At 39.7% G+C, this 17,497-nt stretch overlaps 1 protein-coding gene across 7 annotated transcripts in view; it reads left to right on the forward strand.

Annotated features, from left to right (window-relative positions):
* The first annotated feature begins 202 nt into the window (after positions 1-202).
* The window catches only part of MACROD2 (mono-ADP ribosylhydrolase 2), a 2,107,194-nt gene continuing 2,089,899 nt past the window's right edge, over positions 203-17,497 (forward strand). For 2 of the 7 annotated variants that reach the window (XM_054542042.2, XM_054542043.2), the window contains exons 1-2: positions 203-611; positions 7,079-7,195. In XM_054542042.2, coding sequence (XP_054398017.2) covers positions 566-611; positions 7,079-7,195 — 163 coding nt within the window. In that variant the 5' untranslated portion in view covers positions 203-565. The remainder of the gene's footprint in view (positions 612-7,078; positions 7,196-17,497) is intronic. The other 5 variants (XM_024238817.3, XM_054542045.2, XM_054542044.2 and 2 more) reach the window with 4 other exon arrangements.

The raw sequence follows: 17,497 nt of genomic DNA on the forward strand, positions 1-17,497 counted from the left end.
CCAGCGGTAAGCGCGGTCCACCTCCCTCTCCCACTAGGCGTCGGCTTCACGCCCCGCCCCCGTCTCGAGGCCAGCTCCAGCCCCCTCGCTCTCTGGCTCCGCCCCCTTGCTCCCTGGCTCCGCCCCCTCCAGCTCCCTAACGTCCTCGGCGTCGAGCCCGAGCCTGCGCCTGCGCCTGCGCTCTGGGGCCCAAGTTGGGGCGCGCCGTGGCTAGAACACGGAGAGCGGCGGGCAGTGCAGCCAATGGGAGGCGGCGCTGCCTAGCGGCTGGTAGGCGGTGCCTGCGCGGGTGTTAGGTTAGCGCGAGGCGTGACCTAGTTGACAGGCTCTGAGGTGCTGCTGTGGCGGCGTCCGCGGGGCTGAGGCGGGTGGGAGCCGGAGCCGAGCGCGGGCTGAGGGAGGGCGGCGACTGGAGAGCGGCGAGCGGCGAGCAGCGCAGGACGCGGAGCCTCTTTCACTTTTTCCCTGCTGAGTGCCCCCTCCCACCCCTCCCACTCCACACACACCCTGTTTGCCCGTGAGCCTGGGGAACTTGCAGCTTAAAGCCAGCCACCCCCACGGCAACATGTACCCCAGCAACAAGAAGAAAAAGGTGTGGAGAGAGGAGAAAGGTAACCGGCCCGTCGGATCCTGGGGGTGCGGGCGGTGGGGGTTGGGGTGGGGGCGGGGGTCAGGCTGTGTGTGCCGCGGCGCCCTCCGCCCGAGCTCCCGCCTCGCGCCCTCCCGGCCGGTGCCGCCTCCCTCTGGTGTCCGTGTGTACACACGCGCACACTCGCGCGCACTCCGGCGTGCACGCGCCGCCCCTGGGCACCTGCAGCTCGCGCACGTGTGGGCGCACGCCCCTCTCTGTCGCCCTCGGCACCCGGTCACCTTCTCCCGAGGCGGTGCTGCGTTCGCCTCGCTCGCGGCGGGGACCCCCCAGGCGGCAGCCCCGGGCGCGGCACAAGTTCCTCTGCACCGCAGCTGGGACTTGGGCACTGTCGTCCCGGGTGTCCCGCGGACACGTGCCGCCGGCGGGCGCTCAGGCTGCAGCTGCCGTTGTGCCTCCGCGCTCCCTGCACCCTCATTTCTTTCCTTCTCGCCCGTGTCCCCCCAGCCCCCAAATGGCAAAGTGTCCCCACCATCGGGTGTTTACCCCTTGTCTAGGTTTCCTTCCTTCGCTGCTGCAGCGTGACTTTTGAAACCTGGAACTCTAGGGGAGCCCTAAAACGAGCGTGTTGTCCGTGAGGATAAGTGCCTTCAGAGAAGTCTGAATGGGCTGTTCTCCCAACAGTGTGTTTCTCTGTATTCCATCCCCATTCATGGGCTGAAGTTGCTCAGAGTAAGATTTTGTGACTAATGTCACTCTGTATGAACCCATCTCTGAATTTTGTGCATATAAGGTTTATCCGAATCAGCTAGATTGACAGTGGCACTGATTCTTTAAGAAACACAAGTGTACGATCCAGCGTCTCCCACCAAGATCTCCCCCTTACCCCACCACAGTTAGGTAACATTCTAACTTGAGTGTCTCTGGCGTTTTTCACCCTCCTTTTCACACCTCTTTCGTTTTCATTCTTTAGCTATTTACAGAAATGCAGCAAAAACTTCTTGCACTCCTATTGCAAAAATACACTAAAACCTGTATAGCAAGGGTGAGGTCTATTGAGGGTAGTGCACATTTCTCCTGGTACCTCATCTTTACAAAAGGATATAGGGGTGACTAGGTAGAAAGTTGATTTCCTTGTTAATAGTTCGTTAAAACCTGTAGATTTTTATTGCAAGTCCCGGCCTTTATGAACATGAAGGCAAAACAGTGGAGGTAAGAAAGGGAATTAATGAGGAAAAAGAATCCACTATATAGGATCTGCTTCCACAATGCACGAACAAAGGCGTGAGGAGGGAATTTTTTTTCAAATTTACTGCAGGAAGATTTAACGTAGTATAACTGAACAACACAATTAAAATGATCTTTAAAAATGTTGAAAGTTTAGTCATTTAATTATGTTTTAATAATTATGGGTATATAGAGAGCTAACACTTCTGGTGTTATAAATCAAATGCTGTCGAGAGTAATAGCCTGATAAAGTAGTGTAAAATAATTTTGCTTTGTTTTTTTCAGTAGTAGTTACTTTAGTTTCAACACACTTTCAACAAGGATTTACCTTGTGAGCACTGAAAAATCATTTATGCCCATATTTATTGATGATGCTGAAATGTTGGCTTTGTATAATTGATGATAATGAGGGCAAAACAGAGGAAGACATAGACATTGTTTTCAGTAACATGAATCATTGATGAAATTATAGTGAGTACTTGAGAACTATTTTTCTGTCATAATAGAAAAACAGTGTTCCTCAAGTAATAACATAATGTTTCCTTCATTTAACATCTACACAGTTGGACTGTGACCAGCAGGCATTTTAGAATCTTTTTTATTCTAATAATGGAGAATATATAGCCAATTTTTTTTCCTAAGGAAGCAAATGCAACATTAAATAAGGCAATTAACAAAGTAATTATCCAAAACTAAGTTATTTTTTCGTGAAGTTTAATGTCAAAGGAAAACGTTACTGGGATACGAAGACTTTAATGCATATCTCAGTGTTTTTTTTTTTTTTCAGGATGTCTATGTTTGGAATATTTAAATATAAAATATATATTATACCCCCAAGGAAGAGCTAAGGATTTCTAGTACCATCGTTAGTATTAGAGAAGCTGATGGGATGCATGACCTTTTTCCTTTCAGCCCACTGGGAAGCTGATGGTATAGTATTTTTGCAGCTGTCCTTTAAAGCTAAAGGAAGGCTTACCTACCTCATTGAAATGTCAAGGCATTCTATAAACATATTTTTAACTCAGTATACCATTTAATAAATAGGTCTCCTACTTAAATGCTTGGTTCACAGAGAAAGGACTCATTGTGAATGTGAAGCATTCTTTAAATAAAAGTTTTATGAAATGACAAAGAAAATGCATATATATTTGTGGCCTTCAGTATGTTTCATTGTTTAAACAAGTAATTAAGGAGTTCTGAAGACCACATATGTTTAAATAAACATTTTTGATCTAGTATTTTGAGTCCCAATTCAGAACCACTAATGTGCATTTTCAAGTATTGCAACTTATTTCATTGTTTTGTTTTAAATTGATCTCGTTTTTAAGTGTTCACACTTCAACTTTTAAATAACTGGAACAACAGAGGCCGGGTTGCATTTCTGTATGTACCTTTTGACATTCACAAAAACTGTCAGTTGCTTCATAATGTCTTTTAACCTGCTCAGTAATATTGTAATAATTTTTTATTTGTGATCTGAGCTTTTTTAGCACTGCTTTGGCATACTGCTAGTCATCTCCCTTTTCTGCCTTTATGTGATAATTCTAAATTTACCATTCCCTTCAAGTTTCCTGTTCTCTCAAGACCCTATCCCCCATACTAAAGAGATGACATTGCCTTTTTAATTCACAGAGAAGGGCTGGGCGCGGTGGCTCACGCCTGTAATCCCAGCACTTTGGGAGGCTGAGGTGGGTGGATCACGAGGTCAGGAGATTGAGACCATCCTGGGGAACACGGTGAAACCCTGTCTTTACTAAAAATACAAAAAATTAGCCGGGCGTGGTGGCACACGCCTGTAATCCCAGCTACTCGGGAGGCTGAGGCAGGAGAAACGCTCGAATCCAGGAGGGAGAGGTTGGAGTGAGCCAAGATTGCGCCGCTGCACTGCAGCCTGAGTGACAGAGCGAGACTCCGTCTCAAAAAAAAAAAAAAAAAAATTCACAGAGAAAATAAATGCCATGTAATATGAACAGCCCTAACATCCTCTTGCATAGTCTCATTGGTCTGTTCCTTTACATGTCCTTTTGACTTTGCTCTATCTTAGAGGAAGGACTTTTCTTCCTTGTGTGTAAGATGAATCTTTCCGCTTGTGCTGTTTATCCCATATCTTGTATTCTTTGAGTTCTTGCACCATCATGTATTCTTTCTTGGGTATGTTTAATTTCTTGGTGTCTTCAGGTTCCTCTCCATTGCCTGTAACAGTGCTCGGATCTCTTCCACCTTAGAGTCACTTTTCTTTCATAGGGCTTCACGTGAACTTGGAGTTGCTGTTCTCACTTTCCTTCTTTTGCTCAGTCCTTCATTGTCTTCTGGATTTCCGTTATATTCTAATGAAACTAATGTTCCTGAAGTCATTCAGTAGTAACAATCATGATAGTATTCATGTAAGAATAGTTAATATTTAAGCCCCATTTGTATGCTCAGTACTATTCTTAGTAGCTTACATGGATTATCTCATTTAATTCTCACCACAAGGCTATGAGGTAGGAAACTGTATGAGGCGGAATATTGTGAGGTTAAGAGCTTTGAATACCAGTTGCCTGGGTTTGAGTCCTACTTATACTGCTTAAATAGCTGTGGGACTTTAGGTAAGTTATTTGACGTTGTTTATAGTTTCCTTATCTGTAAGTTGGAAATGATACCTGCCTACTTACCTCAAAGGCAAACTGAAACATAAAGAGGTTAAGTAACCTACAGATTTGCACCATTTAGATTACAACTTAAACAGCTCTGTTAACCACTTTTCGTCTTTATTCCATGGTGTTGGTAACCACATTGATAAAAGCAGGTTAATGGCTAAGTAATTTTCACTTTTTCTAACCTTCCTGTAGCAGTTGATGGTATTTCCCTTAGTGCGCCTGTAGTCCCAGCTACTCAGGAGGCTGAGGCAGGAGAATCGCTTGAACCCAGGAGGCGGAGGTTGCAGTGAGCTGATACCGCGCTACTGCACTCCAGCCTGGTGACAGAGCAAGACTCTGTCTCAAGAAAAAAACAACTCTGTTTTCTGAATGTTTCCTTGTTACCAGGAACTTGTACCCCTGGTGACAACTAAGATTTATTTCATTGTTTTCCTATTTGTGCCCACTTCTAAATACTGTGTTTTGAGGTTTGATGCTTCCTTCCGTTCCCTCTTCTTTTTCCTTTAGGACTAGAATTTTAGGTGATATTTTCTAAAGTCTCTAGGCTAGACCACTCTTTAAATTTCCAGATTCTTGATTTCAACTTCTTCAATGTCCTACAGGTACCTTAAACTCAATTTGTGTGAATACGTCACCTCTGATTAAGATACCTTTTTTTTTTTTTGTCTCCTAACATGGCTGAAGTTCTAGCTATAGGAGTGGGAAAAATATTGGTTCCCCATTTTCTGTTCACTTGTGCTTACATTAATACTTCTGCAGTTTATTTCTGTGAAATAGTCTTTTAAAGTGGTTATTTTGTGAAGATTAGATTACCTTAAACTAGATACTAACTATCCCTACATCCATTTATCTAAACTGCAGTACCTTGTGATACACTGAAAGAGAATTGCAGAGTATGAGAAATAACTCTCTCTCTCTCTCACTCTCTGCATTGTGGAGACCATTGTTATGGTATGGGAGACATGAAAGCTGACATACAGAGTGAAGAAGCCAGTGTCAGTTTATACATTGAATATTGGTAAATATTTCTTCCTTGTTTAGGTTAAAAACGAATGTAAATAGAATTATTTGCGTGTTTTCCTGTGTCCTGGTGGGTTTTATACACTGTCTAGGAAATGCATAATCAACTTTCAATATTAGTAGTCTATAGGATAAAGGTTAAACTGCTCATTGTGGCATACAAGTCCCTGTACAGTTTTGTTTTACTTTTGTTTCTGGCTACTTTTCACTTCTGTGGCCATTCCTCTTCTCATACCATATCTTGCAGCTTCATTTAGTTATAGTATTCATACCTCCTTTGTTTACATTGTTTTGTTAGTCTGAAATGTTCTTTTTACCTCTTCATGCAAAATTCTTCCTGTCCTTCGTGAACCAGCATACATATTACCTTTTTTGGGGAGCTTCCCTGAGAATGTAGTGTAGTACAGTGGAATAAATAACATAGGGTGTAGTCTTTGATTAATGGAGATGTTTGTCTGAATTTTAATTTTGGCTTACTTCCTGAAACCTCTCTTGCTTTGGGCAAACTACATTGCTGTGCTTCATTTCCCTATCTGCAAAATTGGCATGATAATACTATCAATTTTATGAGTTATTAGGAAGATTATTTTAATGAGATATACATATGAATTACCTGGCCATAGTGAGTTCTTTATAAATGGCATCCACTCTAATTAATTCTAAGACGCAACTTGTAAAATATTTTCACTTTATCATCAAGATATATATATTTAAAGCAATTCTTATATCATCTACACAAAGCTGTAAGTAAATTGAAAGTGCAATTGAGGAAATATCTTGGTGGTTGCCTTTTTTTGTGCTCTTACTATTTGTACATACCTGTCTTAGCATTTTATTTATATAGATACTATTTTGTATCTTACTGTGTTAGACTGTTCTTGCAGTTGCTGTAAATAAATGCCTAAGACTGAGTAATTTATTAAAAAAGACGTTTAATAGGCTCATGGTTCTGCAGGCAACACAAGGATAGCATTGGCATCTGTTAGGTCTTCTGGGGAGGCCTCAGGGAGCTTTTACTTACGGGGCAAGATGAAGCAGAGGGAGCTTTTACTTACGGGACAAGATGAAGTGGGAGCAGGCACTTCACATGGCAAGAACAGTAGCACCAGAGGGTTGGGGGGAAGTGCCACACACTTTCAAACAACCAGATCTCACGAAAACTCACTGTCTTGAGGCTAGCACCAGGCCATGAGGGATCTGCTCCCATGACCCAATCACCTCCTACTAGACACCACGTCACACATTGGGGATTACATTTCAACATAAGATTTCAGGGGATATATATCCAAACCATATCACTTATCCAGCATATCACCTGGCCCATAGTAAACTGTAGATGTTGATTGAAAGTGTAAATGAGTTTACTTATTTCTTGGACTATCATAAGAGAGTGTTCATCAGGCTTTGATTTTTTTCTCCCCTGGTAATATGAAATTTAACATTTTTTTTAACATTTAAATATGGAGTCACTGGATTTGCATTGTGTTCTTCAGGACTGTATCAACTCTTTTGTTAGCTTAACTTGGTTAATACTTAAAGTATAAAAGTAATTCCCATGTTTAAACGTTAAATACAAATGGAGATTCTGCTTTTATTTTGCAAGAACGTTTACTGAAGATGACCTTAGAAGAGAGACGCAAAGAATACCTAAGAGACTATATTCCCCTGAACAGCATTCTATCATGGAAGGAGGAGATGAAGGGCAAGGGCCAAAATGATGGTAAGTTTCTCGGAACATTTTTTAGGTAGATATTTTTCCCATTTCAGGACAATTGTTGACAGAAATGAATAACTGGCATTCAATAAAGAGATTACTATTTTGCTATTTGAAATTATTGTTTGGTTGTGATTTAATTGTTTTTAGTAACCTATGGTGTTTTTTAAACTTAGGAAAGTATATTAACATAATTTGTGTTCTGAAATATACCACATTTATAATATGGTACTTTTTTTACAGGTCCTTTTTTATTTTTTCTGTTCTGTAACAGTTCTTGGAGCAAATGCTATTAGAGATTTGCTGCTTTGGTGGTGTGGCCCTTTGAGTTTGCTTTGAGTTCATTTATAATCGATTTTCTTATGTTATTTTAAGGATTGGGGATACAGTTGAAAGAGAGTATATTAGGAAAAATAGAAAAACCAAAACATTTCTCATTATTTTAGAGAATATATTTTGTATGATGTGTTATTATGTCTGTATGTAAAGTATTTGTATGACAGAATTTACTCTCAAAGTCTTTATGATTTGGTGGGAATCTAGATTACGTTAGAATATAAAGGAAGTTTTAAGGATTAAAACGGTACATGAAAAAGTTTCTAAAAACAACATAATAGATTTAATGGATGTTTAATATGCTTATCTTTGAATTAACACTTGTTGGTATTAATGATCTGGATGTGAAGTTTAGACAAACAGGGTGCTTCTTAAGGTACTTAACAGTTGAGAAAGACTTTATGAAATGGACTTGAAACATGCTAATTTCACAGGTAGTGGTCTTAGATCGATGGAACTACACCGGGTACTATGGGCCCAGAAAATAAAGACTAGCATGGAATTCCTATGGATAAAATCTTAAGGGAAAGATTAGGCCTTGGTATCTGTGAAGAGAACACATTGACCTGAGGATTTGGGTTTTAGACACAACTTTGTTTTTCTAGAAAGGCAAAGCATGTGGGATTGGGAGTGAAAAGCTGTGGGTTCTTTTAGAACTTACATAGCCTGGAAACGTGTGACCTTGGGCAAGCAGGGTAGCAGCTCTACCCCATGTTCTAATGGGGTCATTGGACAAGCTGATTGGGATGTGCACATCTGACCTGTCTGCCCAGTGTCTTCTGTAAATGCAAGTTGTTTTAAGAATGGTCTGATTCCAAACTGATAAGATTGGCCTTAAGAAGCCCCTGCCTGATCACGTGAGCGTCATGGAACCCAAAGATGATTTGCAGCCCACCACCCCATCTCAGAACAGAAGGGTGGGAAGCCAGAGCCACCTGCATTGCCCCAGCCAGTCCCCACAGTATAACAGGGTCTCCTTGGCAGCTGTATTCTGGAGTCTGGTTGTTGCTCTGTAAAGACCTTTAATAAAATCTTGTACAAAGGTTTAAAAAAAAAAAAGGTCTGGTTAAGACATCATTGAAAGAGAGGAGAGTGCTGTGTAATGAAAAGAATACAGGGCTAGAAATCAGGAGAACAGAATTCTGGTCTCCTGTCTTACCTAAGGCTATGTGCCTCTTCATGTTGGGGTCTCAGTAATTTCTTTTTTTGTTTATAAGCAACTGGTATTGAATATTTCAGCAGCAGTAGCATCATCTTCTTTTTTTAAATGGCTACCGGTCGAGTATCCCTTATCCAAAATGCATAGGACCAGAAGTGTTTGGGGTTTTGGATTGTTTGGATTATACTTGCTGGTTCAGCATTCCTAATGCAAAATCCAAAATGTTCCAGTGAGCATTTCCTTTGAGCATTATGTTGGTGCTCAAAAAGTTTCAGGTTTTGGAGCATTTGGATTTTGAATTTTTGCATTAGGACTACTCAACCTATAGTAAATGTTCCCCAAATTAGAAAAGAATACACTGAATAGAATAACACCTAACACAGTTATCCTCTAACAAGATACTGCATGTTTAATCCTGCCTCCCAATATGAGCTTTATAAGTGGTTTACAACTGCTCTGTGTGTTTCTTATTTTCCCCCTAATGCTGTTTTAAACTTGAAAGTCCTCTATGGGGAACAAGGTGATGTGATTAAAATTATATTTCTATTTTTCCTGAAATGTTACTTGCTCCTCTCTGTTGTGACCCAGAAACTGGTGACTGGCCTCTTCCTTTTTCATGAAGTGGAATGGCTCATTTTACAAGTAATATTTGTAAATATTTCTATACAATACACATTTTTCATATGACTTTTTCTTGTGTTACCTATTCAGTGCTCAGGTATTAGAAAATATTAGTCAAGAGAGGTTTAGTGTTTTAACAGTTTAAAACATCCTTTAAAAATATAAATTTACAAAAAATAATAAAGGAAAACTATACATATGGTTATATTTGAAACGTTTTAAGTCATTGCTTATACATGTATGTGTATAAGTAGGTATTGATATTTATTAAATATGGGATTTTAAACTAAGTATTAAAAGAAGTCTATAATTCCTTGTCACTTAGTTTCTAATTATAGGAAATGAACAATATTTATCAGGCTAGGACAGTATATCAGTTTTAAATTTAATAGCTTATCATTACTTATTTTTTTATAGAGGGCCATTTTTGCTTAAATATTCCTGAGTACTTGAATAGTTCTTGAGCTATTGCTTTCAATTTTTTTCTTGCTTTGTTCAGATTTATTTTACTTTAACCAAATGCTTCTTGTTATTATAATACAGTAGAAAGTTAAATAAAAAAGAGGGGAGCAGCCAAATGTATTTGTAACAATTTGGATTTTAAGCCTTCTTGAAACAAAAGGAAACAAAATATTGCCAAGGAACACAAAATCAGTGTTTATATGGAAAGGGGGAAGCAAGTTTTATTTTGACTTACCCCTTTGGTAATATTGGAAAGCCATGGATTGGAAGAGGAAAGAATGGGAGATGATTACCAAAAAATAAAAATAAAAAAACCCAAAAAACAAAACCCCATCTAGAAAAACCCATTAAATACATAATTCGCTTGCTGTTTATGTTCATATTTGTTAACTGTTGTTAGCTGATCTCTAGACTTATATATTTCTAATTACTTCTTCCTCTGTGTTACCAATTAGGTAATAATTCAATATCATTTGTCAGTTGCTATGTTGTAGGGATTTTAAAAGTCTTATCTCTCCTATTGTACTGTCTCTAGCACCTGGAATGATGCCTTATGGGTTGATGGGGCTTAATCAGTAAGTTAAATAAGAATGCCTCAGGAGTTAATAATCTACAAGGGACAATTCTTTCTCCAAACTTTTTTTTTTTTTGAGACTGAGTCTCACTTACTTTGTCCCCCAGGCTGGAGTGCAGTGGCGCGATGTGGGCTCACTACAACCTCCACCTTCTGGCTTCAAGCGATTCTCCTGCTGAGCTCCTGAGTAGCTGGGATTATAGGTGCATGCCACCACGCCTGACTAATTTTTGTATTTTTTGTGGAGATGGGCTTTCACTGTGTTGGCCAGGCTGGTCTTGAACTCCTGACCTCAAGTGATCTGCCCATGTTGGCCTCCTAAAGTGCTGGGATTACAGACGTGAGCCACTGCACCTGCCTCTTTTTCCAGACTTTTAATGAGCATTTATAAATATATGTAAAGCTAGAATACAGTCATGTGCCACAAAATGATGTTTTGGTCATTGACAGACTGCATATATGATGGTGGTCCCATAAGATTATAATACTGTATTTTTACTATGCCTTTTCTGTGTTTACATAGGTTTAAATACACAATGACTTACCATTGTGTTATAGTTGCCTAAAGTATTCTGTACAGTAACATGCTGTATGGGTTTTAGCCTAGGAGCAATTGGCTGTACCATATAATCTAGGTGTGTAGTAGACTGTATACCATCTAGATTTTTGTAATTATACCTTACAATGTTTGCACAGCAATGAAATCACCTAACAACGCCTTTCTCAGAATGTATGCCCATTGTTAAGCAATGCCTGACTGTAGCAATGCATCCATTACCCAGTTTCAACAGTTATTATATGGCCAGTTTTATTTCATCTATACCAGTGCTCCCTATACCTTCCCCCCAGACTATTTTGAATGAAGTCACATATGTCATATCAATTTTATCTATAAATGAGTATCTGTATGTATGCATATGTATGTATCTCTAAAAGATGGGGACATATTTTTGTTGTTTTACTAAAATACTATTATTACTTCTCACATTTAAAATTTAACTTAAAATTTAATTTTTGATATAATTAGATATCCATTTAGTATTCATGTTTTTCCCACTGTCTCATAAAGGATTTTTTTTTTTTACAATTGATTTGCTTGAATCAAGATCTAATCAAGGTCCATATATTGCATTTAATTGATTTGTTCCTTGGGTCACTTTTAATCTATAGTTACCTCTCTGTCCTTTTTTCCTCCCTCCCTTATAGTTTATTTGTTGAATACGCTAGGCTATCCTGCAGAATTTTTTATATTTTGAATTTTGCTTACTGCATCTCTGTGGTATCATTGAACATGTTCCTCTGTCCCCTTTATTTCTTACGAGTTGGTAGTTAAACCCAGAGGTTTGTTCAGAGTTGGGTTTAAATTTTTTTGAAAGAATGCTTTATAGATTATTGTGCATCTTTTTGCATCATATCAGGAGGCACATAATGCGTCATTGTCTCTCTCAGTAGTGATGAGATTGATCCCTGGGTTCATGTATTGTCAGCTGAATATTGTCACTAAACTGTCTGGTGTAAAGTTCTCTGACAACCTTTTACTTAATGGTTTTAGCAGCCATTCGTGATTATTGCTTAGATCCATTACGTTATTAGGGGTTGCAAAATAGTGTTATGTGAATTTTATCATTCCTTATTTATTAGTCGGACTTCTGTAAAGAGGAACTTTCTGTTATTAAGTCTTTTATTATGCAGTACAGTTTATAAAGGAAAGCAGAATAAATGCCATATTTCCCTTATTTACTGACTTTCAGATTGAGTTCATTCCCTAAAATCCTCCACAGGTGACCAAAGAGTTCTTTTTTAAAAATTTTTGACCATCATTTTAAATTTGCCCCTTCCTTCTCTCCTCTTCTCTGTCTCTTCCTCCCTCTTCCTCCCTCTCAACATGTATATTAAATGAGAATGTCCCAGTGGTTAACAGTCTACAAAGGAGGCATATATGTGTGTGTTTGTGCATGTGCGTGCATGTATTTATAGCTCCCATATAAAATACATAGAATTACTAAACAACAGGCCCAGGATATGGTAGAAAGACAAAGGTAGATATATAAATGGGTGGATGGGTAGATATGATAGAAAGATGGCATTACTTCTTTGTTGAGACAAGAGTTCCAGTTCTTGGGTTTAATTGTTATGCCTTCTGTTCATCTCCTTTGCTACTACCGTGTTAAGGCTCCACTAGAATACCACCTAGAGAAGCAATGTTATTGTTACACTTTTTGGGTGGAGTAGTGTTGGCAGAGACTCTGCCAGGCTTATGCTAATTTTCTCTGACTGGTTAGTATCAGGGAAAGCAGCTATGGCTATAAGTTTAGATTGTCTTTTTGAGTAATTACTTTTAATGTTTATACAGAACAGCAATAGGGGAAAAATAAAATAATAATGAGGATGAGTTAGGTGAAAATTATAAAATTGTCTTATACTCAAGTATAAAATATTTTTAAAAATTGGTCATTTAAAGAGCCATCTATGATAATACCATACTGAATGAGCAAAAGCTGGAAGCATTCCCCTTGAAAACCAACACAAGACAAGGATGGCCTCTCTCACCACTCCTATTCAAGATAGTATTCGGAGTTCTGGCCAGGGTAATCAGGCAAGAGAACGAGGTAAAGGGTATTCAGCTAGAAAGGGAGGAAGTCAAACTATTTTTGTTTGTAGATGACATGATCCTACATATAGAAAACCCCATCATCTCAGCCCAGTAGCTTTGCAAGCTGATAAGCAACTTCAGCAAAGTCTCAGGATACAAAATAAATGCGTAAAAATCTCTAGCATTGCTATACACCAAAAACAGGCAAGCCGGGAGGCAAGTCACAAATGAGCTCTCATTCACGGTTGCCACAAAAAGAATAAAATACCTAGGAATATGGCTAACAAGGGAAGCGAAGGACCTCTTCAAGGAGACCGACATACCACTGCTGAAGGAAATCAGAGAGGACACAAACGGAGAAACATTCCGTGCTCATATATAGGAAGAATCAATATTACAAAAATGGCCATACTGCCCAAAGCAGGGTATAGATTCAGTACTACTCCTATTAAACTACCATCAACATTCTTCACAGAATTAGAAAAAACTACTTTAAAATTCATATGGAACCAAAAAAGAGCCCAAATAGCCAAGACAGTCCTAAGCAAAAAGAACAAAGCTAGAGGCATCATGCTACCTGACTTCAAACTATACTACAAGGCCAAAGTAACCAAAATGGCATGGGACTGGTACAAGAACAGACGTAGACCAGTGGAACAGAATAGAAAACCCAGAAATAAGTCTGCACACCTACAACCATGTGATCTCCTACAAACCTGGCAAAAACAAGCAATGGAGAAAGAATTCTCTATTTAATAAATGGTGCTGGGAAAACTGCCTAGTCATATGCAGAAAATTGAAACTGGACCCCTTCCTTACACCTTATACACAGATTAACTCAAGATGGATTAAAGACTTAAATGTAAAACCCCAAACTAAAAATCCTGGAAGACAACATACGCAGTACCATTCAGGATATAGGCATGGGCAAAGATTTCATGTGAAGATGCCAAAAACAATTGCAACGAAAGCAAAAATTGACAAATGGGATGTAATTACACTAAAGAGCTTCTGCACAGCAAAAGAAACTCTCAGCGTGAACAGACAACCTACAGAATGGGAGAAAATTTTTATAATCTATCCATCTGACAAAGGTCTTATATCCAGCATCTATAAGGAACTTAAATTTACAAGAAAAAACAAAACAACCCATTAAAAATAGACAAAGGACATGAACAGGCACTTCTCAAAAGAAGACATACATGTGACCAACAAACATATGACAGAAAGCTCAACATTACTCATCATTAATGAGTAATGATGCAAATGCAAGTCAAAACCACAATGTGATACCAACTCACACCAGTCTGAATGGCTATCATTAAAAAGTCAAAGAACAACAGATGCTGGCGAGGTTATAGAGGAACACTGATACACTGTTGGTGGGAATGTAAATTAGCTCAACCATTGTGGAAGACAGTATGACAATGCCTTAAAGACATAGAGGCAAAAATACTGTTTGACCCAGCAATCCTATTACTGGGTGTATATACCCAAATGAATATAAATCATTTTATTATAAAGATAATAAAAGAAGGCATATGTTCATTACAGCCCTATTGGCAATGGCAAAGACGTAGAATCAACCTAAATGCCCATCAATGATAGACTGGATAAAGAAAATGTGGTACGTATACACCATGCAATACTATGCAGCCATAAAAAGGAACAAGATCATGTCCTTTGCAGGGACATGGATGGAGCTGGAAGCCATTATCCTTGACAAACTCTAATACAGTAACAGAAAACCAAATACCACATGTTCTCACTTGTATGTGGGAGCAGAATGATGAGAACACATGGACACATTGTGGGGAGTAACACACACTGGGCCTGTCAGAAGGTGAGGATGGGAGGAGTGAGAGCATCAGGAAGAATAGCTAATGGATGCTGGGCTCAATACTTAGGTGTTGGGATGATCTGTGTAGCTGGCCACTACGGCACACGTTTATCTGTCTAACAAACCTGCGTGTCCTGCGCATGCACCCCTGAACTTAAAGTTGGAAATTAAAAAAAAATTTGGTCATTTAGAAAGACTTTATATTTCATATTTTTTATACATGTTTATCTGTGTTACATACTATAATAAAGGAAGCTAGAGCAAAAGTGCTATTAAGATCATAAGAGAAAATCTACTTACTGTTTATTAAGTGGAAGTGGGTCATCACAAAAGTCTTCATCTTCATTGTCTTCACATTGAATAGGCTTAGGAGGATGGGGGGCTGGTTGGTCCTGCTGTCTCGGGTGGCAGAGGCAGAAAAGGTGTAGGGAAGGTAGAGGGGGAGGCAGGCATGCGTGATGCAGCTTCACAGAAATACATTGTAATTTCTGTATGACTTTTTTGCTTTTTCATTTCTCTAAAAATGTATGATACCAATGCTTTAATCTTTTTTTCCACTGCTTAGTTTCAGTGCCTATGTCATAGAAGGTTCTATGTCATAAATCAAAAATAGTCTTGCATAATAGGAACCCTTCTGCCAGATTGTCTAATGTCAGTTTGTTTTCTGGCACTGCATCTGGTATGTCTTCTTTCTCATTGTCTGGCACTGGATTGGAAGCACTCATCTCCATCAAGTTTTCTTCTGTTAATTCCTCTGGTGACCTGGTGTTTGTTAGCTCTTGAATTTCTCCAGGATCTGCATCTTGAAACCCTTCACCCCCTACCCTTTTTGCCATATTCCCAGTCTCTTTCATGATTTCCTTGATTAACTGTGTCATAAATTCTGTGAAGCCATGTGCAACATCTGGACAAAGTTTTCTCCAGCACGAATATTGTTTTGGGCTTGATGGTTTTCCTGGCTTTTTCTGTAACAGCAGTGGAATTTTCAGTGGTGTAATTCTTCCAAACTTTCATGATGTTCTCTCTATCAGGGTTCTCTTTCATAGCATTCAGTCTTTTACATAGAATACTGTGTGTAGTGATGCTTAAAGGTCCTTATGACCCCCTGATATAGAAGCTGAATTATAGATACTGTGTTTGGGGGCAAGTAGACCAGTTTGACACCTGTGGTGTTGAACTCATGGGGTTCTGGGTGGCCAGGGGCATTGTACAACCTCAAAATAACTTTAAAAGGCAGTCCCTTACTGGCAAGGTGCTTCCTCATCAGGAGCACAGCATCTCATTGTCTAGGCCTTTCTTGTACAACCAAAAGACTGGCAGCTGGTGTTTATCTTTTTCCTTCAAGGTTTGGAGGTTAGCAGCCTTATAAATAAGGGCAACTTTGATCATAAACCTGACTGTATTTGCGTAAAACAGCCTGTTCTTCCTGTTTTAAATCCTGGTGCTTGCATCTCTTCCTTACTAATGAATGTCTTTTGTGGCATTTCCCCCCCCGCAGAATAGAGCACTTTTGTCTGTGTTAAAAAGCCTGTTCAAGTAGATATTCTTTCTCTTTGATTTTTTTTTTTTTAAAAGACGGAGTCTTGCTTCTGTCACCCAGGCTGGAGAGCAGTGGCGCGATCTCGGCTCACTGCAAGCTCTGCCTCCCGGGTTCACGCCATTCTCCTGCCTCAGCCTCCCGACTAGCTGGGACTCCAGGCGCCCGCCACCATGCCTGGCTAATTTTTTGTATTTTTTGGTAGAGACAGGGTTTCACCGTGTTAGCCAGGATGGTCTCGATCTCCTGACCTCGTGATCCACCTACCTCGGCCTCCCAAAGTGCTGAGATTACAGGCCTGAGCCACCGTGCCTGGCCTCCTCAATGATTTTCTTAATGGCATCTGGGAATTTGCCTTCCGCCTCTTGGTCAACAGTAGCTGTTTTTCCTATTTTTGTGACTTTTTTTTTTTTTTTTTTTTAAAGACAGAGTCTCGCTCTGTCGCCCAGGCTGGGGTACAGTGGCATGATCTTAGCTCACTGCAACCTTCGCCTCCCAGGTTCAAGTGATTCTTGTACCTCAGCTACCCAGTTAGCTGGGGTTATAGGCATGTACCCCCGCCCAGCTAAATTTTATGTTTTTAGTAGAGATGGGGTTTCGCCACGTTGGCCAGGCTGGTCTGGAACTCCTGGCCTCATGTGATCCACCCTCCTCTGCCTCCCAAAGTGCTGGGATTACAGGTGTGAGCCACTGTACTCAGGGTGTGACATATTTTAAGACAGACTTCTTTATAACACATATCAAACCATCCTTTGCTGGCATTAAATTCTTCAGCTTTAGATCCTCATCTTCCTTAATGCTTTAAGTTGTCATATAATGACTTTGCTTTTTCTCAGGTCCTATTGGTCTATAGGTATGCTCATTCTTCTAGCAATCCTGCACTCACATAAAAGCTGCATTTTCAGTATGAGATTATCAGTATGAGATTAAAAGATATTTTGCAAAAAGTGCAAGGTTTTCGGGCCTGTGGGCATAGCTGTAGCGATGCAAATTTTCTTACCTTTTTTTAATAATGACTCTTAGGTTGGATTCATGTATCTTAAATGATGAGGGATTGCAGCTGTAGATCTCAGTATCAAGCACTTCAGCTTTTTCTTTTAACGTCATGACTTTTTCTCTGCTTCTTGGGAGTACTTCCAGCATCACTAATGGCACTTAGTAGGTCTGTGATGTTATTCAGGTTTAT

This window comes from Pongo abelii, chromosome 21 (assembly GCF_028885655.2).
Source record: "Pongo abelii isolate AG06213 chromosome 21, NHGRI_mPonAbe1-v2.0_pri, whole genome shotgun sequence".
Classification (NCBI taxonomy): Eukaryota; Metazoa; Chordata; class Mammalia; order Primates; family Hominidae; genus Pongo; species Pongo abelii.